Genomic DNA, 24,285 nt, shown 5'->3' with positions numbered 1-24,285 from the left:
TCCGCGCATGCCTGGCGCCGCCCGCTGCGCCGGCCGAGGCGGGCCCGGCTAGGCTGCGCCGGCTGCGATTTCATCATGCGGAGGGCCGGGCCTGCCCCTCGGCCTCCCCGCCCGCCCCCGGCCGCGCCGCTCCATGCCGTGGCGCTTTAGCGTCGCGCTCGGCCGCCTCAGCAGCAGCCGCCGCCCGCTCGCCGCCGCCGCCGCCGCCCTCGCCGCGCTCCTGCCCCGCGCCTCGCTCCGCGTCGCCGGCCCTGTCCCCGTCGCCAGGCCGCGTCCCCGCCGCCCGTCCCCGCCGGACCCCGGCCGCGGCGCCAGCATGGACGGCCCCGCCGCCGAAGCGCTCCTGGCGCCGCTCAGGCAGGCGGTGCGGCAGCAGGTGAGGCCGCGTGGCGGGGAGTTCCGCCGGCCGGAGCCCGCGAGTCCGCGCCCCGGCGGTGGAGGATGGGCGCGGGAGTCCCCGCGGGTCCCGCGTGGGAGAGCGGAGACCAGCCTTCCCTGATGGTCGGACTACAACCCCCATAAAGTGGGGGCAGGGGGTGATGGTGGGTGCAGTCCGGCCCTCCCGGAGGAGGAAAGGCTGGCCTGAACCGGCCTCCTCCTCCCGGGACTTCCATCACGGCGAGGCTGGGCTGGCTGGGGAAGATGGGAGTTGAAGTCCATGGGAGGCCATGTGCTAGGGAAGGCTGTCGTATGATGGTTCCAGGAGAAGTAGATTCTGAGTCAAGGGTGCTCAGTGTTCTCTTTGCTAAAAAATAATTGTATTTGCCTGTTTGGGGGGCTTTGCTTAGATGCTGCAACTTAAGACCCTTAAGGCGTCCCCCCCTTCAGTAATTACCACTTTCTTTCTTGAGGTGCACCAACTGGTAATACCCCCCCCCCCCATTAAATCAGATTTACCTTCCCTGATTTAGGATTTAAATCTTTGCTATCACAGGTTTCTCTCCACCCTTCGCTTGCGCTTCCTTCTGCAGAAACTGAACCATTTAGGGCTGTTATCCCGGGGTTGCTCTGCTCTGAAACGCCTTATCTGTAGTTTGGGGTCCTTTCGCTTCCCCAGTGATTGATCTGGGCTGGTTTGGGCCACGGCATCCTAGATGGGCTTTCCAGAGAGCAAATCCAACATAGCCTATGGCTTCCATGCAGTCAGTTGCCTGGGGACATGCTCGTCCCAGTGAAACTTCCCTGGCTCTGTCTTGGTGCTCCTGGGCATAATCTGATTTGGCATCTTGCACCGGAGGATGGTGCTCTTGTATCTTCTCCGTCGCTGATCTCCCTGTGACCTTTCCCCAGTTTCAGAATCGGGCCTCAGAAATCTGTTGAAGCTCCCACCAGAATTGCATGCATCTTGAAGTTTTGTGGCACATGTTTTGTTTTCTTTGGGAGAGAAGAGGCTCTTTCAGTTGTTAGGCTGAAATTTCCTTTTCTTGGATCTGCTTTTGACATCCAGCCTCAGGTGGGATTGAGTGTCTGCTTAAATCACTCTTAAAAGAGCTGCATTTATCAGACTGTGTCAAATGCGTAGATCTGCTTATTCAAGATTTACACTGAATTAAATGGATGGTTCTGTCCTGAGGAATTTCCCCTTATGCCTCTTATTCTTGCTTAGCTAGTCATGGGGAAAACGATGCATCAGAGTGTCCTTTACGGAACAGGATTGGTAGCATCTTAATTAGAATAGGCTTTGTCTTTTTCTGAATCATCACGCACCTCCCAAAATTGATGGAGCTACAAGGAGTGCTTGAAGAAAAAGGCCCAGGAGCTGGGTTCAAAGCTTGGAAGCAGCTATGAAAAATGAGCAATAGCTTAAACCCTTGAGTACCATGTGTTTTGTCATAGAAATAGTCCTGCTTTTTCCCTGCTGAGATAAGGGAGAAATATTAAAAGTTCAGGATGGTCCAGGACAGATTTGGAGAATCACTGTGTGATGTAACGTTGCCAAGGGACGGAAAGTCATGAGGCTTTCAGTCCTTGCTCTAAAGTCAGAAGTCAGCCTTCCTTGCTTCGGTGGGGCAGGAAGGACCTCTTTTGAATTGACCCAGGAGATCTCCTTGATCAAGAGATCAGTGTGGCTGGGGGGGGTTAAGGTTTTCCTGCGGCAGCGGTGCCTGATGCAATAAGCTACTGTGTTTAAGGGGTGGATCCTTTTCCTTGTTATGCAGGACAAAGCTACGCTAAAATCTGCCACATCAGTGCTGCTGGGGCTGGGCAGGTTCCCTTGAAGAAGCGGTGCTGGCTGTCCCCCGCCCCCCGCTTCACCCCCAGTTGTCCTCTGTCTGTTGCTTGAAGGGAATCCTGGCATTTCTGGTCACTTCAGAGGGCACATGCTTTACCGCTGACTTTCCTGATATCCTTTCTATTTCACTTTCACTCTGAGTAAGAGCGCTGCAGATTTGCAGTGTTTATTCTTAGAATAGCAATGCTTGCCTTCATTTTTCCTTCAATCGACCCTGCCTGAATTTCCACTTTTTTTTAAAAAATCTTTCAGTTCCCTCCTCCCTGCCACGTTAGCCTGCAACTGCAGTTTTCTTTTTAAAATAGAGGCAGTTCTTAGAATTGCTATTGAGAACTGGCAGATTTCTCTCTTCCCCGTCTACACTGTTCAATCTGTGGACTGTCACATTTGGGGTTGCCCTCTTCTCATTCCTGTCTTGTAAAACAACTGGTTCCTTGCCCCATATGCAGTTCTACTTTTACCCATAGCTTTCAACCGGAATTTGATTTCTTCCATTCCTTCACTGTTTACGTATGAAGTTCTTGTGGAACAAGAACTGGGTAGTGCAGAAGAGATTTTTTACAAATGCAGTATGGCCACAGTTCTTTAAATAAGAGAAAAATCAGTTGATAGAAGATGGATGTTAAACTGTCCCAATAGGAGACAGTGAGGCTGGTCATTCTTTTAAACAGGAAGTTAATAATAAGCAACTTTTGCTAGCCTGTTCTGACCTAGAGGAGTTGGACTATTGACTGTGACTGATGGGAGTTGTAGTCCAACACATAGGATGCAGGTTTTTTATTGATTTAGATCACCCATATACGCTCTTTTCCTGGAGCACCAGTCCCGAAGAGAGCATTTTCCCAATTCTGCTTAGATACGTCACACACAAGTCACCCTGAATTTATCACAGATCTGCTGTGGATCCTATTCCGGTCAGTCACTCATGCCCTGGTCATCTCTCAGTTAGACTGTTGCAATGTGCTCTACATGGGGCTACCCTTGAAGAGTGCCTGGAAGCTACAGCTGGTTCAAAATGCAGCCGCGTAGACAATCTTGGGTGCCCCAAGGATGGCACAAATAACACCTTTACTGCAGGAGCTGCATTGGGTGCCAATTTACTTCCGGGTCCAATTCAAGTTGTTGGGTATCACCTTTAAAGCCCTACATGGCATGGGTCCAGGTTACCTGAGGGACTGTCTCACCTCCATCACACCGACCCATCCCACCCGGTCAGGCAGAGAGGGCATATCACGGACCCTGTCAGTGAGAGAATGTCAGCTGGCGGAGCCCAGGAGGAGAGCCCTTTGGAATATTCTCCCCACAGAGATGTGGCGGGCCCCCACCCTCCCGCCTTTCTGGAAAGGACTAAAGACCTGGCTCTGCCAGCTTGTGTGGGGCAGTAAGAGCTCTAATCAATCCTGGGTGTGGCTGGCGCCCTGATGACACTCCCTGAGCTACTTGCCAGTTCCATCAATTCTTGGAATTTATTATTTATTTACCCGGAAGCAAATTGGCACCCAATGCAGCTCCTGCAGTAAAGGTGTTATTTGTGCCATCCTTGGGGCACCCAAGATTGTCTGCGCGGCTGCATTTTGAACCAGCTGTAGCTTCCAGGCACTCTTCAAGGGTAGCCCCATGTAGAGCACATTGCAACAGTCTAACTGAGAGATGGCCAGGGCATGAGTGACTGCTTTATATTGTATTTTAATTGATTTTATCTTTTCTGTAAACCACCCAGAGTTGCTTTTTTAGCAAGATGGGCAGTGACAAATTTGATAAATAAATAAATGCCCAGCAATAAAAGGTGGATCATCTGTGCATCCTGCACAGATGCCTTGAATTGAATCTGAAAGTTTTCGTACACGCAGAGTGTGGGTTCCTGTGCTGAAATATGGGCCCAGATGTTTTTGTAGTAGAAGGGGAGAATCTCTGTTTCTTCCACCCAATATCTGCAAGAGGAATCATGATGCTTACAGCTGCTCTGTGAGTGTTCTGAAGTACAAGGCAAGATCTGGTTTTTGGTTTGGTGAATGAAGTTGCCTTCATGATTTGCTCTTTGCTGTATTTCACATCTTTCAGGAAGTTAAAAATGAGCGCTTCCTTTTTTCCTCAGGCAGTTTCCCCCCTACCCCAAGTTTATAGGATTGTTCTGTGTTTCAGCAGAGGCCAGACAGCCATCCGTCTCTTGAATCTGGATTTCTGTCCTTGATGGCCTCGGGAGCCGAACTCTAGGATTCTGTGGACCAGAATTCATCTCTGAATGGTTGATTTTTCTAGGGAGAACTCGTTCGAAAGTTGAAGGATGAGAAGGCTCCTCAGATGGATGTAGACAAGGCAGTAGCTGAACTCAAAGCTCGAAAGAGAATCTTAGAAGCGAAGGTGAGTCTTGGAATCAAACTTCCTCTCCCTGTTTTGTTTTGTCTTACCCCAGAGTAAATGGCTTACTTCTCCCATGAAATGTTAAATCAAAGTTTAGTCTCAGCGGGACAAAGTCCAGCAAGATTTCAGCTCCTACACTTCTCAGTTCCCCAGCACGGTCACAAAAAAGCACCGAGAAACTTTCATTTTGTATAAAAGACAGTTACGCTAAACTCCCATTCATTTTAATCATGGCGGTTACAAACGAGAGCTCCATCTTGGCTATACTGATAATTATGGGATAATTTTTCTCGGCTGCCGTATGTATTTATTTTGTGCTGTATTGTACTTGTTTTAATTGTTTTTATGATTTTTCGCCACCCAGAGTCACTTGGTTGAGATGGGCAGCTATAGAAATTAAAATAAATAATAAATAAAATAATAGATAATAAAATATTTTGGGTTGAGGTTGGCAAGATACTGCTAACTGTATATAAAAACTAATATCCATTTGTTCAGGGTAGCAGGCACAACAGCACAATGAGGTTAGTCCACAGCAGAAACAAACTTTTCTGAACTCCATCTGGCCCTTGTGGTGGTGACGTTACTGCTTAATCTCAACATTGTAATTTAGGATTGCAGCAGCCATTGCATATTGCTTTCTAACTTGGTCAGATATTCATATTTAATTTGGGAGTTGGTATTCTATCTGTATGGACTTGTTTGATCTTGGATTTACTCTCCTGTGCTGCTTTTCTGCAAAGACGAGGGGGGAGAATTCACTGCTCATTGAAATCTTCATTCAGGTACAGAGAGATTCCTAGCTGTGTATTATTGATCATCCAGTTTTAAAAGAACTCAGGTGCCTGATTTTCTGGGGTCCTGAAAAATGATATTGTAGTTAAGTTTGTTTTTTTAAACTGACCCACTCTTTGGCACCTTCGAGACAAAAAGAATCTGGTTATACATCCCACCCTCCCACCAATATATCAGCAGTGTTTTTAAAATTAGCTTGGTACCGATTAGCAAATCATGTAAGTGTCTGAGACAGTTAGTAGAAGAGAGATGAACTCTTGTCCCTTCTGCAACCACTGTGAAAACAACTAACTGAATCTTTGGAGAATCTCCACAGCCAGGATAGCAGTTCAGTGGGATGCCAGAGGAGAGATGAAATCAGTTACCTTGGAGAAGCATTGTAAGAATTCCTGGAATTTAGTAGTTCTTACAGATTTATTTTTAAGGCTGCTGTAGAGCAATTAAAGTTGGAAATGCATTGTCCTGTTGGGCTGAGAGGAACCCCAGTGTGGCTGATGGACAGGGACGGTCAGAGTTGTCTTCCAATGGCATCTGAAAGGCCACTGCTTTTCTGTCTTCAGTCCAGTCCATACAGCACAATGAATATCAAAGGGGTCCATTTAACAGATCTTTCCCCACAGCAAAGACCAAATTGGCTTAAAAGTCCCCATGCAGTAAAGTGTAAAGAGGGGACTTATGGAAGATCCCAGTAACAATTTCACGTGTGAGCAATGCCGTTCTTTTCCCACCAAGCACAATGCTGTGTGGAACACGAAGGAGCCCTAATGAGTAAGCAGGCATAAACTGAGGATGCGGTCCTTCAGATAACGTAGCCCTAAGCCAGTGTTTCTCAACCTCAATGACTTTAAGATGTATGGACTTCAACTCGCAGAATTCCCCAGCCAGCCATGCTGGCTGGGGAATTCTAGGAGTTGAAGTCCACACATCCTAAAGTTGCTGAGGTTGAGAAACACTGCCCTAAGCCATTGAGAGTTTCTTCTCCTTCTTCTTTGTATACAGTGGTGGCAATACATTTCCAGCTTTCTTGCTTATCCAGTAGATTTGAGTGCAAAGTTAAGAGGCACATTTTTTCAGCGGCTGTTTTTGACTCAGGTATCCTTTCCTTTGGAGACTAGTGATCCCGCTTTACCACAGCAGAGGCAGTGGGATATAGCTGGCTTCAGATCCAGAATGCACACGAGTTATTAGAGGGTGATTTGTTCATTTGGTATGGAGGGGACATGAAAGGACATGGTAGTAGAAAAGCAAAAGGGAAGGTAAAAATCCCCTCAAACCTCGGCCCCACTACAGAAGTGGTTGGCCACTGCCTTCTCCCAGGATGTTGTTTCAACCACTGAATCTTGCCTATGGCCTTGGGATTTCCTGGTGGTCTCCCATCCTGTTAACCAAGTCCAATCCTGTTTAGCTGCTACCTGCTGTGACTTCAGTGAGGGGTTATTTTGATTTTTCTAGTCTGTGACTGCTTTATCATTGCTTCCATCACCTTGTGTCTGTTTCTGCATTAGAATACCAGTTGTCCCTTGCCTAAGTTTTAAAATGGATTTTATGTGTTGCAAACTATCAACATAGACAAAATATAATTTCACGTTGTGTGTGTGTGTGTGTGTGTGTGCACGCTTGTGTATGTTTTATTTTTCAGGAGCTGGCTTTGCAGCCTAAGGATGACATCGTGGACAGGCCTAAAATGGAAGATACCTTGAAACGAAGATTTTTCTACGACCAAGCATTTTCTATTTATGGAGGTACCGTACCACCTCCGCAGCGTGACTTTCTTCCTTGTAATTAACGTTACAGCTGTCAGTCATATAAAGTGCATTACTTATTATTTATATAAATATTTAATATTTATATCAATGGAAAATATTTATTTAGCAATAGATATCCTAAGCTTCTCAGTCCAGCTCAAAGCAAGGCAAAATGTCAGACACAACTTGAGATGGTCAGTTAAACACAAAGCAAAAAATAACATTGAAATAATGAAACCACACATTAAAACTTCAGGGAGGACTGCCGGGTTCACCTGAAGGAGTGATTTCTTTCTCTGTGAAAAGAGGTAGAAGGATGTAGGGACAGAATGTGCATTTAGCCACTGGGAATATGTGTGTTTTTCTCCTCCCCATGGACAGAGTGATGGAGTTAATAGAAGCCCCTTGACGTTCTTTTCTTTATAATTTCACAGAAATGATAAAAGAAGCTTAATTCTCTGTAAGCTGTGGCTGTTCTGCTTTGCACGATACAGGTTTTGGGTTTGGGCAATCTGATTTTGACTCACTAGGATTCCAAGGGGTTCTGGTCAGATTGGACAGAAGAGATGGTTAACAGGATTTGTGGTTACCTGTTCTGTTTCTTGTAGGAGTGAGTGGCCTGTATGACTTTGGTCCTGTGGGTTGTGCTTTGAAGAACAACATAATTCAGGCCTGGAGGCAGCACTTCATCCAGGAAGAGCAGATTTTTGAGATAGATTGCACCATGCTCACACCTGAAGCTGTTCTGAAGTAAGCACAGGCTTCTCTGCGTGAAGGCTAGATTTCTGAATCTTCAGTCTCTTTAAACATTTTAAAAATTCTTCCTTGTTGCAACTTTTTACAAGCCCTGTTCTCCTTCTCAGGGAGGAATAATCTCCCTGTTACAAAATGTGATCTGTCTGGCCTAAAATTAAATTGTGCGACTGCATTTGGAATATTGAGTGCAGTTCAGGCCACTGCACCTCCAAAGGGATAAAGAGGAGCTAAAGAAGGTTCAGAGGAGGACAACTAAAATGATCCAGTAGCTGGAGCAGCTCCCCCAGGAGAAAAGGTTGCGACATTTGGGGCTTTTTAGTCTGGAAAGGAGGCGAATGGGAGGGGACACGATTGAGGTGTAAAAAATTACTCGTGTGGATAAAGGGGACAAGGAGAAGCTATTTTCCCCTTCCTAAAATAATAGAACCAAAGGTCACCCAATGAAGTGGAATCCTGGAAGAATCAGGACAGACAAAAGAATATTTTTTTACATGTAAAAAAAATATTGGGATTTGCTACTATGAGATGTGGAACTGGCCACCAGCTTGGTTGGCTTCAAAAAAGGGTTAGACCAATTCATGGAAGTCATCGAGATTGATGGCTCTTAGCCTCAATGGCAGCAGGACTGCCTCTGAAGGCCATCTGCTGGGACACTCCTGGGCTTCCTTGGGCAGTTGGTGGGCCACTGGGAGAACAGATTACTGGACTAGATGGGCCAGGAGGCTGGTCCAGCAGGGCACTGTTGGTGCTGTTCTCCTCCTGTGAAGGCCTTTTGCTGGGAGACTTTGTTTGAACCTCGTTACATTTTAGTGCTGTGTCTAGAAATCATACTCATTCCTCTTCTGAAAGCAAAAGACACCTGAAATTACAAGTCTGCTTTCTCCTTCTCCCCCTCCCCCACTGCCCCACCTTCTCCCCCACAAAAATTCAATCCCAATTCCTATATTACACACCATAAATTCGTTGATTGATTGATTATCCGTCATCAAGTCAGTGTTGACTTTAGATAGATTTTCTCCAGGAAAAGATCCATTAAGTTGACAGCTCTTCTTTCATGCTTGGTTCCTCATCAGTGGCATGTCCAAACTTATATTTGGTCTTGCAATTAGATCTTTCTAATACTTATAGTATAATATACACAAATATCTAGGGCTGCTGTTCCCAATTTGGTCCCCCCCCAATACGTGCTAGGAATTATGTGATTTGTTGAGCAGTCCATCTGGAGGCATCCGTTTGGGCAGAGCACAGGAAAAGCTCTTGTTTAGGTGATGTTCTCAGTTTCCTGTTTTTTATAACAGTTCTCTCTGGGACTTAAATTTTTTCAACTTCTTTGTCAGCCACAAAAACGTCCTAATACAAGGAATTAAATCCTATCCTGAGACCCTTTAATACAGTGTTTTTCAACTGGCTGGGGAATTCTGAGAGTTGACATCCACATGTCTTAAAGTTGCCAGGTTTGAAAAACACTGCTTAAATATTTGTGAGGCTCCTTTATGTACCTTGGCAGTATAAAAGCAGTGGTTCTTCTTATTCTCTTCCCCAGTAAAAATGGTTTGCTGTCCTTTAATAAAAAAGCCACCTAGTAAGATTGATTGGTTTCAGCATAGGAATGAAACCCTTAGGAAAAAAAAGGCTAATTTTAAATCCAGCTTCCCTTGAATACTTCCTCTCTTTCTTTAACAGTGATGTATAAAAGATGGTTAATGTAAGCCCTGAATTGTTCATGAATAACTAAATAAAGCATTCCCATGGTGCTTTATGTAACTATAGTCCAGTCTGTTTTATATCAGCTATCACAGATTTCTTTTTCTATCTTGAAACTGTACACTAAAAAGAATGTGTTTCTTTTGCTTCTCTGAAATGCCCTCAGTTACAGATAGGGCACTATGGCTGGCCCTCCTAGTGGTGTTCAGGATGGCACCTCCAAGAGCCAAGGGGTGGACCCTTAGCCTTCAGCATCGAGCCCATAAAAAAATGGTGCCATGTTTTAAAAAGCTCACCAGGAAAAAGGCTATCCCAGGCTGTATATTTATTCAAGTAGTCCTCGACTTACAACCACAATAGAGACTGGAAAATTTGTTGTTAAGCGAAGCATCATGTGACCACACCCGATTATACAACATTTTTGTGGTGGCGGTTAGGCAAATCACGTGGTTTCCCCATTGACTTTGCTTGTTGGAAGCCAGCTGGGAGGGCTGCAAATGGTGATCACGTGACCCTGGGATGCTACAACCGCAGTAAATACATGCCGGTTGCCCAGTGCCTGAATTTTGATCACATGACTGCAGGGACGCTGTGACAGTTGTAAGTGTGAGGACTGGTCGTAAGTCACTTTTTTCAGCGCTATCTTAATGGTTACTAAACTAATGGTTGTAAGTCGAGGACTACTGTATGGTTTTCATCCAGTAAATTTCATTAGGCTGTGACCAGATAAAAGGAATTATGCTCATAGTGGGATTTAATTTTAACCAGGTTATAGTTTGCTGGTTATTTGTTTCATTTTAATTAATAATCATTTTCATCTTTTTCCTTGGGGAGGAATATTTCTTTTCAGAAACAGACATCTGTATCTTGATTCAGTGCCAATTTTTAATGTTTTTGTTACCACTGATAATATGTCTCGTTTTAATGGTGGTTATTTTGTTTTTCATGCCCCTACACTTGGCGCAGCACAAAATGATACGCGACAGCATTCACAATTTGGTATAATAAGACCTTGTATTCCAATTTGAAATCTCTATTCCACTTTGAAATCACAGCTTACTGCTTTTAATGACCTGAATGGCCCTTAGCATTTAAAACAGTCATTGGCACCTACATCTGAATAGCAGAAATTATCCACAAGGAGTTGATACAAAAACTAATGTCAGAAAATACCATGAAAGAAAAGTGATTTAATGCCTTTTTAAATGTAGATAAATCAGACTGCAGGTGTAATTCTGTTGAAAGCTGGTTCTGGAGGATTGGTGCTAGAGAGGAAAAAACCCTCCCAACTGTAATGTAGCTGTTGGAGTACAAGGGGGTATCAGTGCCCCCTGGTTAGACAATCATAGTGTTTACTCTATTCTGGATAATCATGGTATTTTTCCTTGTAGGACCTCTGGCCACGTGGACAAATTTGCAGATTTCATGGTGAAAGATGTGAAAAGTGGGGAATGCTTTCGAGCTGATCACCTCCTGAAGGGTATGCTTTATGGCATTCGTTTGTCTCTCTCTGCTTCCATCATAGTCCTGTTCAAAATTTCAAGACCAGCTTATGTTGGAGCCTGTCTGTGGCCCCTTGTTGTCTTAACAATGCCAACCCTGGTTAAAATCCCAAGCACAGAGTTTCACTGTATTTATTTCCTTCTTCAATTTTGAGGCCACCCACTCCACAGCGACTCTGGGTGTCTTGCAAGTAAAAAAAAAAAAAATTAAAAGACAGCAAAATATATCAAAGGGGGGAAAAAACAGCTGACTGGAAGACAGAATCAGAAACCAAAGGGGCTCAACCACCATCCTAACCCTAACCCTGGGAGGACAACCAGGCCTTTAACAGTTTGCAGAAAATCAAAAGGGGGGAGCCGTACAAATCTTGGTGGGGTGTGTATGTGGATATCATTCCACAAGAGTGGAGTTATGATTGACTTGTTCTAAACCACTGTTTGCCAACCATAGCAGTTTATAGATGTGTAGATTTCAGATCCCCGAATTCTATAACCAGCATGGCCACTGATGAGAAGTAATAATAGTAACAACAAAAACAATATAATTTGTATAGCCATTGTGACTCTGGGTAGCTCACAGTAATTAAAACAACGGAAACAGTAAAAAATAAATAAGCACAGCGGCATACAACTATCCTAAAAACACAATCAAAAATTCAATAAAGCTTAATTGAATAAAGCTTAATTCAATAAAGCTTAATAAAAATTCAATAAAGCTTCAGCCGGTGAATATAAATCATATATCCTTTTAATATAGCCATTGGCAAAGTTCACCACTACTGCTGTGACCCCGAGGCCCGATGGCACACCCAAGACTTCAGGACAGTGTTTCTCAACCTTGGCAACTTCCAGATGTGTGGGGAATGCTGGGAGTTGAAGTCCACACATCTGGAAGTTGCCAAGGTTGAGAAACACTGCTTCAGGCCCTTCCTAAGAATCCTGGGAGTTGAAGTCCACACATCTGGAAGTTGCCAAGGTTGGGAAAGAGCGTTCTAAACTTCGTCTCTGAAAAGGAGGCGCTTGCTACTGCCAGCACAAATGCTGAGTAGGAGGAAGGAATAACTACATTTGGTCTCAGCCCGCATTCAGTTGTGTGTTCACATCCTGGCTCGTGAGCAATGCTCAACCAAACTCTCACTATGAGTGACACTGTTCTCACTGTATTTGTAAATCTAATAGTTGAGAAGTAGAGATTGAGGCACTCTCGTTCAGTCTCCCTCTACAGACTAGAAATCTTGTAGCAAAAGAGTTGTTTAATTTAATCTGTAGGTCTAGTGCAGCAATTTTCAGATTTTGTCCCCAGGGCATTCTTTCCACCTTGCATTTGTGTGTACACAACACCAGAAGGATGTTGCTGTGGACACCTGCCCTCTAGATGGTTTTGAGGATAGTGTGGCACTTACTGTTCTCCTGCACCTGGCTATCACTTCCTTGAGCTGGGGGCATGGCTTGGACCATACCTAGCTTTTCCTTGTGACCGTACATTGCAGGAGAAGGCAATACGATGAAGAAAGGTCTGTGGGGAAACGATCTCTGATGTTTCAGGTCTCAGAAGCCCTGCCTGTTTGTCAGTCACCACGTCGCTTCCCAGCGTTTGGGTAGGCTCCAGAATCGCCTACGAACGCTGCTTCCCTTTCTCCTTTTGCAGCTCATTTACAGAAGCTGATGTCAGACAAGAAATGCACCGCGGAGAAAAAGATGGAAATGGAGAACGTGATCACGCAGGTCAGTCAGCTGTCTGGCAAGCAGAAGGGGCCGCGCGCACTCTCTTGTATCCCAGACGTGTTGATTGTGATCTCTGGGGGGCCTCTGAAGCTCTCCACGACACGGATTTCGAAACAGCGCGGAAGCGGCTTCTGGATGTGTGCTTCTTCTGTTGTTGAACAGGCTTTTGCAGAAAAATCTGTGCTTCATGATTTTTCTGTCAGTTAAATAGCCACCGGTGGCCCTTTTTTTCCAGAGGGGGTGGGTGGGTGGGTAGATTTCCAACAGGAGAGCCAGGATAAATAGTATTAGGCGGATTTGTACATCCTCATGTTAATAGCATTGCTTCTTGTCTTTTCCTGCTAGCTGGACAACTACAGTCAGGAAGAGCTGGCGGATCTGTTTGTGAATTACAGCGTGAAGTCCCCCATTACAGGAAATGACCTCACTTCTCCGGTGTCTTTCAATCTTATGTTCAAAACCTCTATTGGGCCAGGAGGAAACATGCCTGGGTATATGTGTATACAAAACGGGGGTGGGTGGGGTGAGTCGACACTTGCTGTGGACATGAAGGAGTGGCTTGGATTATACTGGGTTTGAGGGTTCCTGCATGTTGTGCTTCTGGCTGGCTGGCTTTCCTTGTTTGGGGGAGGGCCTGGGAATTGTTGCTTCATTCTGGGGGACAGGATGGCCCGTATCTGCAAAGTTAGTGGAGGGACATCTAGATGAACAGCCCCAAAGATTGTGCCCTGTAGTTTCCTCACATGGTAGTCCTCGCTTAGCAACTGCCTTGGATAGCGGCTCTTTGCAAATACCAGTAATGGTAATTAAAAATTCATTTTCCGACCAATGTGCCCATTTAGAATAACAGAAGCCTCTAGTGTGAAACTGATTAAGGTCTGGTCAGTTTCGGGCAGCAGGTGGGAGCCTGTGGAGGGTTATAATCAACTAAAGTCACAGAGCTGGGCTTGTTAACTTGCAGTTAGCAGATGGTGCTGAGAAAAGCAGCTTAGGATTCCTTGTTTAAGCAATCTCTCTGCCCTGCAAGGGGGCAAAAAAAGGGGAAAAATGGTCAGGCATAGGACAGTGTATAAGAGAACTTTATCTGAATTGATCAGTGATCTTCACAGTGTCTCTTTCTCTCTCAGTCATGTGTTCACTTAGTGACTTTTGCTAAACGACTGAATTGTCAGAACCAACTGCAGTCACTAAACGAGGACTACAGGTACTCCTTGCTTAACAATCGCAATTGGGACCAGCAACTCTGTCGCTAAGTGACGTGGTTGTCAAGCAAGACATCACATGACCATGCCTTGCAGTTTCACTGCTGGCTTCTCCACGGACTCTGCTTGCCGGAAGCCAACTGTGAAATGCGCAAGTGGTGATCACATGACCATGGGACACTGATGGTCATAAACACCCTCTGGTTGCCAGGTGCCCAGATCTTGATCACCTGACCATGGGGATGCTGCCATGGTCATAAGTGTGAGGACCAGTCGTAAAGTTGCTTTTTCAGAGCTGTTGTACTTTCAGACAGTTGCTAAACAAGACTTAAGTGAGGACTACCTGTACCTATATTCTGGATGATCAGATTACTAGTGGCTACTAGCAATAGCTGTATTTTGACTAATACAGGAGGTAAACCCCAGCTACTGCAGGTCCTGCGGATGCTCCCTACTTTTAAAATCAGCAGGGCTCCTCAGAGGGAGTAAAGCATCTGTGGGCATTTGACCTCAGTGACCAAAATGGAGAAGCAAGAAGACCCAGGGATCAGGGGTCTGGCGTTGGTCATAAACGGGGAACAGCTCTGCAAGGAAGATCCAGAGCCGTGTTTCTCAACCTTGGCCACTTTAAGATGCGTGGACTTCAACTCCCACAATCCCCCAGCCAGCCATGCTTACTATCAACTGCTAAGTGTTCCTGCTTTTTATTTCTATCAATTACACTGCCCCCCCCCTTTTTTTTAAAGGTACCTGAGGCCAGAAACCGCACAGGGGATCTTCCTGAACTTCAAACGCCTTCTGGAATTCAATCAGGGCAAACTGCCTTTTGCTGCTGCTCAGATTGGGAATTCCTTCAGGAATGAAATCTCTCCTCGCTCGGGTCTCATCAGAGTCAGGTACTTGCTCTGAGGATTTGGGCAAAGAGTTGGAGGGAACATGGCCCTTGCTGGATTTTTCAGGTCCTGAGCAACTGGTGAGCTTTCTTACGGGTGCCACCCGTGCCTCCAGCTCCACTTTTCCTGCCCCCGGCTTGGCCCTGCATCTCCCCAAGCCCCCCGTAGTAATAAAATCACTGCTCTGAGGTGTCTTGGCAGATACCGAGTTTGTTTTTTTAAAAGATCTTTTGTTGTTGTACTTCCCCAAGGGTAGCTGCATTAGGGAGGTTTTTTGGGGGGCAAAGGGGACACAGAACATTGTGGCCTTCCGAAGGCAACTCCGTGCATTATTGCACGTGCCACGACAAGTGTTCTCGTGGCTCTTACCGACAAACTGAACAGCATTACAATCCAAAGCATCTCTCTTGGGTTTCAGGGAATTCACAATGGCAGAAATTGAACACTTTGTGGACCCCAGCGAGAAATATCACCCCAAGTTCCAGAATGTAGCAGATCTCCACATCCTCTTGTATTCTGCCAAAGCCCAGACTAGCGGGCAGCCAGCTCGTGTCATGCGTCTGGGGGATGCGGTTGAGCAGGTAACGGATGGGAAATGCCCTTGACTCCCTCAGTTGCATTCCGTGCAGAAGGAGAATGAAATCAGAAATCGTCAACGCCTGAACTAAGGGAAATGCCCAAGCCGCTTGCTCTGCAGCAGCTGGGTTCAGCTTGGTGCCCTCTGAGGGGTTGGATTTCCAATCCCATAATCTCTTGCCGTCATTGCCATCTTCCACTGAGGTTATGGGAATTGAAGAACAGGACAATCTGGGCTGCAACAGATTGGGGAGGCTACTTTACATGCGCAAGGTAGAGTAATTATGATTGTGACTTCCCTAAGGAGCCACAGGAAGCACAGCTGGGAAGGGATTTCTGAATTTGGGAGGAGAATGCACAGTGTTGGGTGCTTCATACTGTAATCTTGATTGAAGTTGTTGAAAACTAGGGTAGTCCTCGTTTAGTGACTGCAATTGGTTCCAAAGATTCAGTTGTTAAGAGAAATGATCGCTAAGCTGATGGCTGCCATCTCATTCAGATAAAGTTCTCTCCTACAGTGCTCTGTGCCTGATGGTTTTTTTTTTCCTTTGCTAACTGCAAGTTAACAAGCTCAGCTCTGTGACCTTAATTAGTTGATTAGAACCCTTGGGCTGGCTTGCAGCTGCTGCCTGAAACTGACCAGTTTCACACTGAGGGTTTTTGTTGTCCTATATGCCTGCATTGGTCAGAAGATGATTTCTTTATTACCGTTTATTACTGTCTTATTTGCAAATAGTTGCTATCTGAGGGAGTTGCTAAACGAGGACTACCTGTATTTATGCTGCATGAGATCTGACCACTTGGTAAGCTAGGATTTTTTTAAAAAATCCCTAAGCACAAAATGCAGGTTTAATCCTGAACCTTAAGTCCACAATTCTGTGGGTGATTTTCTGTAACTGGAATACACCACAAAAGAACCTTCCCCATTACGGTTCCCCTGCTAGCTAAGAATTTGCGGAATTGTGTTCCCAAGATACCTGGAGGTGCCAGGGAAGGGAAGGCTGTTGAAGTTCCCTGGAGAGAGCAGTCTGGCACTTTATGCCTCCTTACAGCGCCTGTTCCCTTGAAAAAGCCATTCAGGAGCTTCCTGCTGCTTCTCTCTGCTCTCCTAGGGTGTGATCAACAATTCCGTGCTGGGCTACTTCATTGGCCGGATCTACCTCTACCTCACCAAAGTTGGCATCTCTCCAGACAAGCTTCGCTTCCGGCAGCACATGGAGAACGAGATGGCTCACTACGCCTGTGACTGCTGGGATGCGGAGTCCAAAACCTCCTACGTAAGCGATGCCAAGCTTTTGCACCCTTGGGCGGAGGGGCGCAACTCTTCATTTGCTTTGTCTTCTTAATTTATTACATTATTTTATGGCTTGGGGCTGTTTTACACTTAATCGTTCGAAAGAGGTATAGTGTAGGATAACTAGAGCAAACACCCTGGCTGTTGTTTGGCATCTCCTGAATGGTGAGAAGCCAACTTGAGTAAATGTATATATATCCCACGTTGTCTGTCTGTTTTTGAAGAGCCACAAAAGGGATTGCTAAACCATCAAAAGCTGTTAGAACGCCAAACCGCTGTGATGTGCTTGTTCACTTGGTTCTCCTTTTAGAGGCTGTTTCTTGAGTGCCAAGCCCCCCTTTTTTTTCTGGTAGGGGACAAAAGCAGGAGACTTGGGGTTCCTGAATGGTCTTGCCAGCTCCATTGAGGGGGCTGCATCATATCCCAGTAAAATACATTCAAGGAATCTAACATGGGGGGCAAAGTTGTCAGTCTTTTCTTTGGAGTTTTTGGAGAATTAAGGGGCAAAATGAGTCACCCCTAACTTCAAGGGCTTAATGGCAGTGTTTCTACCCCCTAACACTGCTGGCCCCCCTTCCCCGAAAGCGGGTCAATTGCGGCCCTTAACGTGGCATGCAAACCCTGGCACGACCTTCCGGTTGGCAGAGATTACACACTCCTCGATTCAGATTTTCATCCCAAATAGGAAATTTGTATTGACGTGAGGTCCATCTTTTTCATCTGCTATCTCAGCCTGTGCTTTCTAGCTGCCTTGGGGTGAAAGGTGGCAGGCTCAGCAGATGGCCCCATGGGGTCAAGAGCTAAGCAGGATCAGACCTGGCTAGGATTTGGATGGGAGGCCACCAGGAAATCCTAGAGCAGTTGATTAGACTGGGGAGTTGGAAAAGATGCTGGGAGAAGACACACTTGCAGGCTGTGTCCAAGAAAATTGTTTGGACATCCCAGGAGTTGACTTAAAGGGAATTTTACCTTTCTGTTGCATTTACAGACTCTCAGGTGCTCCAGTATTTTTTTCCTCCACTCACATAATATATATATCAGTGTTTCTCAACCTTGACAACTTTAAGACCTGGCTGGGGAATTCTGGGAGTTGAAGTCCACAGGTCTTAAAGTTGCCAAGATTGAGAAACACTGATATTATAGGATATCACTGGAGTGTCTTTCACGATTTGTCCAGGGGTGCACGGAACAAAGACGACGACTTAATTTTTGGCTTTTCCAGGGGTGGATTGAAATCGTTGGCTGCGCTGACCGCTCCTGCTACGACCTCTCCTGCCACGCCAGAGCCACCAAAGTCCCTCTTGTGGCCGAGAAGCTTTTGAAGGAGCCCATATCCTTGTGTAAAACAAAGCCGCGGCTGTTTTCTGATGCCGATTCTTTCCCACAGCAAGGTTGGTGTGGGTGAGCTGTAGCCACCGGGGTGAAATCAGGGAGCTGCTGTGAACGAAGAGCTGTGACTCTTCTGCGATCGTAAACTTGAAATGAGATCCCAACTATTTCTGTGCCCCGTGCTGAAGATAGCCCTTGCGTCACTTCGTTGAATTCTCGTGGCCTGTTTGGAGGCTAATTCGGTCATTTCATTTGAAAGGGTTAAATGTTTTCAGGCACTGCATGGAGAAGAGACAGCTGGAGCTGCTGCTGGATCCAAAAGTTAAACTTCTTGAAGCCACCGAGTAGCTGCAGAGCAGCCTGGTCCAGAGGGAGGAATCTTGCGTTCCCAAATCAGGGAGTTCTGCATCTTGATAGATGCAAATATAAGTGCAAAAGAAATGGTGGAAAAGTTCAGTAAAAAGCATTTAACTTGCACCGTGGGAGATAATACACACAAGTACACATCCTTGCAGTTACTTTCCTTAGTGCCACCCGCACAGAATCGCCAATGTGGTTCAGTTTGAAGCAAGCAAGGGAGCCGTTGGGAAGGCGTACAAGAAGGATGCCAAACTCGTGCTGGAGTACCTTTCCATCTGTGACGAGTGTTACATCAGTGAGATGGAGAAAGAGCTCAGTGAAAAAGGGTAAGCTGAGCTTGGATCCCTTTGGAAGTTACGTGAGTCAAGATTTGGGGCGCAGCGTTCAAATGCGATAAATAACAGTTGGAATCCGGTATTGATTTGGTTTTTAAGAGTTCACTCTCTGATCTCCGAATACTGATTTATTGATACCAACCTTCATAAACTGTCCTCTTTCAGAAGACTCGGGGCAGTTTTCAGAAGAATGAAAATAAAAACAATAATAATCAGTTTCCAAGTTACTTCCAAGAGCAGCCTCTTGTAAAGAAGGTTGCAGTCACCTAAAAGTGAGCTGATGGGTGTGCAAGCCACTGTCATGAGAGCTATTTAGGTTCTGTGGGTGCAGCTAATCTCTAACGGGAATTCCTCCGTTTTTGAGGAGTTGAAATTTCCTTTTAGTGTCTCTGAAGCTAGAGTACATGGATCTGCATCCTCCTCCACCAGTTCCCTGTTTAAATATCCATTTAAACCCACAGTTAAAAGAAGCACTTAGGTATCGTTTTGACACTTTCTCTCCTTGATAGGGAATTTACTATTGAAACTGAAGGGAAAACGTTTCAACTAACGAAGGACATGGTCACCGTGAAGCGATTCCAGAAAACCTTGCATGGTAAGTCTTCTTCCCTCTCAACGCTTCAAAAATAGGGCTACCAGAGCTGAAGTGCAAAAAATGTTCTTTAGATGGCAGCAGAATATTAGAATTTTTTCTTTCTTTCCTGCCATCTGATGATACTGCTGATAAAAATGGTCCTAAACCTGGAAACTAACATACTTTGTCTCTTTATTGAAGCTGACCCAGAAACGTAGACTCTTTTCCCTATCTGAGGCCGTCTCTTGTTTTCTAGTGGAAGAGATCGTTCCCAATGTGATCGAACCTTCGTTTGGAATTGGAAGAATCATGTATACAATATTTGAGCATACATTCCGCATCAGGGATGGAGATGAACAGCGAACGGTAGGATTTCTTGCAGTCATAGCTTGGTTCAGGCATTCATGTAGGGAACTCTGAATTACATAGCTCCATCAGTTGATCCAGGGATGGGTGGAGTGGATTTAGCCCTGAGATCTAGACCTATTTAATATCTCAGTGCTACATGAGGCTTCGGTTAAGCCTCTCTCTCTCAGTTGCCCTTCCTCACCTGTCAGATGTGAAGAGATGTGAATTTGACCCCAGAAGGCAGTCTGTTTCTCTACGCTGTCCCTAATTTGGAACATTACCTTGTGTCTCCAAATCACACAGAGGAATGACCTCCTCTGTTTTTTGGTTTCAGAGTCCTTCTTATGATTATTGAGCACGAACACCCCCTTCCATTCATAGACAAACAACCTATTAATCCAGCACACTCCAGCCATCTTGGCTAGCACTGCAGAACGTCTGGTCTTTTCATTCAGGTGCTATCTCTTGATACGGCCTAATGGCTAAACAATAATAATAATAAATTAATAAAGTAATTCAGATGCTACCAAGGCCCCTTCCTGTTTTGCTTTTTGGCACCAGAGGCAGCAACTTGCTTGGCCTCCTAAGAAGGCCCACAATTGCTTAGTTTGATCCCTTCCTGAAAATCCTTTGAGGCTACAAAAGAGCCCAGAGGCATTGTGGGAAAAGGAAATGACCATGGAGAACATCTGCAGCCATTTGCCCAACTTTGAAAGAAAATAAGGAAATGCTTTGTTGGGAGCAAAGAAAGAGTGTGCGGCGGTAGATGTTGTAGGTGAGACACATGTTGGGAGTAAAGACGTGCAGCCTGGTTCAAGGTCAGACCATGGCCCCCTTCAAGGTAACGTTGAAACACGATCCGTCGGGTCAGAATGTTTCGACCCGGGTGGGTCTTGCAGTCCTAAATCGCCATGCAAGGATGGGCTCTGCCAGCCCCACTTTTCTGAATGTCTGCTCGCTTTTCTCTCTGCACCAGTACTTCAGCTTTCCTGCTGTTGTGGCACCCTTCAAATGCTCCGTCCTTCCCTTGAGTCAGAATCAGGAATTCATTCCGTTCGTGAAGGAACTATGTGAGTAAAGTGTTTCCCGTTCCCTGTAAATAAGACTGATTGAATGAATTACTTCTGGAAAGGGGATTCTTATGGTCTTACCAGCAACACAGACCTGAAACGAGTAGGAAATATGATGAGGGCCCAGTATTTTAGTGCTCTTCCAGCTTCTCCCTCAATTTGTTGGGGGGGGGGGAACTATTTGAAAACTGTTTTTCTGAGCTCTTTTGGCATAAGTTGTCCTTTCATTCTCCTTTTGACATTAGGAAATGCTAAATGGATTTTTTTGGAGATTTTGGGCTTCTGTTTTTGGGTTCCACTCTGGAGAGACCTTGTGGAATTCATGTTCCCCCCCCCCCGGTTCTGTATGGAATGCAGAATGTACGCTGTATTTTTGGGACTTGAGAGAGGTTATGTTTTCTAAAGATTCATCCTGTAAATAAGAATAAGGCTGTCCTTGACTTGTAGAAGCTAAGATTCCTAGTCAGCGATTTAGCCATGTCTTGGGGACCTCTGTGTCTGTTGTGTTCACCCTTACTTTCTGTCAGATGAGGCAAATCAGTAACCAACTGATTTGCATGTAGTAACGAATCATTCCTCCATTTCCCTTTTAACCAGCTGAAGCTCTTACCAGAAATGGAGTATCCCACAAAGTGGATGACTCCTCTGGATCCATTGGTCGGCGGTACGCAAGGACAGATGAAATCGGTGTGGCTTTTGGGATCACGGTTGACTTTGACACCGTCAATAAGACGCCGCACACAGCCACCTTGAGAGATCGCGACTCAATGCGGCAGATACGGGCCGAGGTAGGATGGTCTGTGGGCAGCCAGCTTGAGGTGGCTTGGTATGGTCTGCTTTTGCACAGGATAAGGTGGGGTAAAATCTGCAGGAGATAAAAATATGCCCTTGGGAATGAAAGGTGGAGGGAGGAGGACGTCATCTACCACCACCACTCCAGCAGAATCCATCTCCTCAATAAACATTTTCCCCTTCTAACTCTTTTATGGGCTATAACGCAGTGAGATCTTCTGGGTGGTGGGGGGATTATAAATATTTTAAATAAAGGTACATTAAACTTCTCCAGGGAGGTTAGAAATCTCCAGGGCTTTCTACTTTAATCAAGAGAGGGACCACCTAAAAGGAGACAAGGGCCCACGTGGACTGGTAAAACTCAGCTCCTTGGGTGGAGATTGCTGGAGAACGGGAGCTAGAAACGGTTCTCTGGCGGTGCTGTGTATTTGCCCTGCTGCCCACGGCTTTGGGGAGGGGGGAACAGGGCTGTGGAGTCGAAATCAGAAGCAATTTTTGGGTTACTGGAGTTGGAGCTGGTAAAAATGTACCAACTCCAACTCCTAATTCAAACTGTACATAATATAAATAATATAATACATTAAAATTTCCTATTTCATAGATAATTTGATTAACCTATTTTTTTTCAGGGTATATTTTAATTCCAAGTTCTCTGCCAATTTCACAAAATATATTTTGATAAAAATATAATCTCTCTGTTTTTATTTTTTAGCTTTAATCCTTTGTTTAAACAATAAGGATACTGAATGTTTGTCATTTCTTTAATAAATAAAATAAATAAACCCGAACGTCTTAGCTATAGCCTTTAGACCCAAGCTTTAACAGGTTAGGGTTCTAAAAAGCTGTCTGCTGATTCCTGTTGGCAAGGATGAAATGCCTTGTATTATTGCAGGTTTGCAGTTGATATAGGGAATATATAATTAATATATCTATAATTTATTTCCTATAGCAATATATCATTAAAGGAGTCGGAGTCGAAGGTTTTATGTGCTGACTCCACAGCCCTGCTGAGAAGGTCGTCTCACTGCGTCACCTTCTTGCATTCTGAAAGATGGAATCTCAGAAAAACGGACACTTAATTTGGTTTGATCAGTGTGTCATCTGTTCTCGCTTTTAGATCTCAGAGCTGCCAGCCCTGGTTAGTGGCCTGGCCAACGGAAACATAACTTGGGCTGACGTGGAGGCCAAGTATCCTGCCTTTGAGGGACAAGAGACCGGCAAAAAGGACGCAATAGAGGTCTGAAGCGAATACCGGAAAGAAAACCTCATTGTGAAGTCCACTTTCTATCGTCCACGTTAATAGGGAATTTATGATATGCATTATTTGACATGGCGTTGTTCGCACACCCAGGGACTGTCTGGTTATCCACTCTGCCTAATTTTAACTCCCATCTCCAGTAACTGCAATTAAAATGGCTAAAAACGTGCTGGCTTGTCTTGCTGTGGCTCTCTTAACTTGAAATGTCTTCTCTGTAGGAGACCCTTAATTCTGTCTCAGCATGGATATCTAGCCTGTAATGCTGTTTATAGATTATTATGAACCAGTTTCTCCCTTAACTTTTATCACATAGAAGTGTTTCTCAACCTTGGCCGTTTGAAGACGTATGGACTTCAACTCCCAGAATTCCCCAGCCAGTATGCTGGCTGGGGAATTCTGGGAGTTGAAGTCCATACGTCTTCAAACGGCCAAGGTTGAGAAACACTGCCATATAGAAATAGTAACTCTACATGCCAGAGTTTCCAATTTCCAGAATCGCATCGCCCTTTTCCTAAAACCAGAGTCTAAGATGACATTTTGGCCGCTTTTCAGAAGAACTGTTCTCCCTTGCTTTTGTGGCTTTTGGCCCATGTTCTTGTCTGTTCCTGGGGACAAGGTATGGTTTGGAAAGTGGTTAAGCGTGTAGGTGCTTCTAAGTTTAACAGCGCCACGTTGGACGCCGGTTACTTTTAGAGCCAGTTTGGTGTAGAGGTTAAGGCACCAGGCTAGAAACCGGGAGACCCTGAGTTCTGGTCCTGCTTTGGGCACAAAGCCAGCTGGGGGACCTTGGGCCAGTCCCTCTCTCTCAGCCCCAGGAAGGAGGCAAGGGCAAAGCACTTCCAAAAAGCCTTCCCAAGAAAACCGCAGGGACTTGTCCAGGCAGTCTCCGAGAATCGGACACGACTGAACGAATTAAAAAAAAAAAAAGCTTAAGCCATTTTGAGAAATACGAGCCTGTATGGAGAAATCGACGTGTGCCATCAAATTTTCAAGGCTGTCCTGAAGTTGGGTAATTTTCCTAAGCTTTGTGTGGAATCCAGCAACGCTTAATGTTCGTTGGTAATACTGAGCTATGAAGTAGAGACTTAGCCGAAACTTTGTTCATTATTCTTTTGCTCAGCAAAGTTTGAAACTGCTATCTTAACCTTTTCTCTTTTTTTAGTGCGATGGCCTAGTTTTATATCGCCCCTGGGAGTCATCAGGGATTTATGCTGGGTGGGACTCTATGAATATTGCAACCCATTTCAGATTAGTAACGGCTTAGGAGAGAAAGAGAGCCGCAAGGATGTGCCCCCTTACAACGGAGAGGATTAAATACAATTACCTTGTTGAGACAGGAAAAGAAAAGCAAAAGACCATTTCATAAATAGATCTTGGCTCCCAGTTAGTTCCAAGGAAACCATTAGGGGAAATCTCTAAAAACAGTATAAAGT

The 24,285-nt window shown here is 45.2% G+C and overlaps 1 protein-coding gene across 1 annotated transcript; it reads left to right on the top strand.

Moving 5' to 3' along the window:
- The first annotated feature begins 17 nt into the window (after positions 1-17).
- GARS1 (glycyl-tRNA synthetase 1) lies at positions 18-23,021 on the top strand. The gene is made up of 17 exons (XM_088150244.1): positions 18-376; positions 4,493-4,594; positions 7,029-7,131; positions 7,743-7,884; positions 10,986-11,074; positions 12,745-12,821; positions 13,167-13,312; positions 14,770-14,919; positions 15,335-15,497; positions 16,605-16,769; positions 18,009-18,117; positions 18,657-18,801; positions 19,320-19,405; positions 19,641-19,750; positions 20,709-20,802; positions 21,400-21,590; positions 22,712-23,021. The coding sequence occupies exons 1-17, from the start codon at positions 134-136 to the stop codon at positions 22,835-22,837; spliced, it is 2,241 nt and encodes a 746-aa protein (XP_088006370.1). The 5' UTR covers positions 18-133; the 3' UTR covers positions 22,838-23,021.
- The last annotated feature ends 1,264 nt before the right edge of the window (positions 23,022-24,285 follow it).

The sequence above is a fragment of the Python bivittatus genome, unplaced genomic scaffold (genome assembly GCF_059951505.1).
Source record: "Python bivittatus isolate LINGU-HERP-01145 unplaced genomic scaffold, Pbiv_v1 ctg000610_np1212, whole genome shotgun sequence".
NCBI lineage: Eukaryota > Metazoa > Chordata > Lepidosauria > Squamata > Pythonidae > Python > Python bivittatus.
Note: the sequence above shows the minus strand (reverse complement) of the source record. Positions and strands in the feature narration are given on the sequence as shown.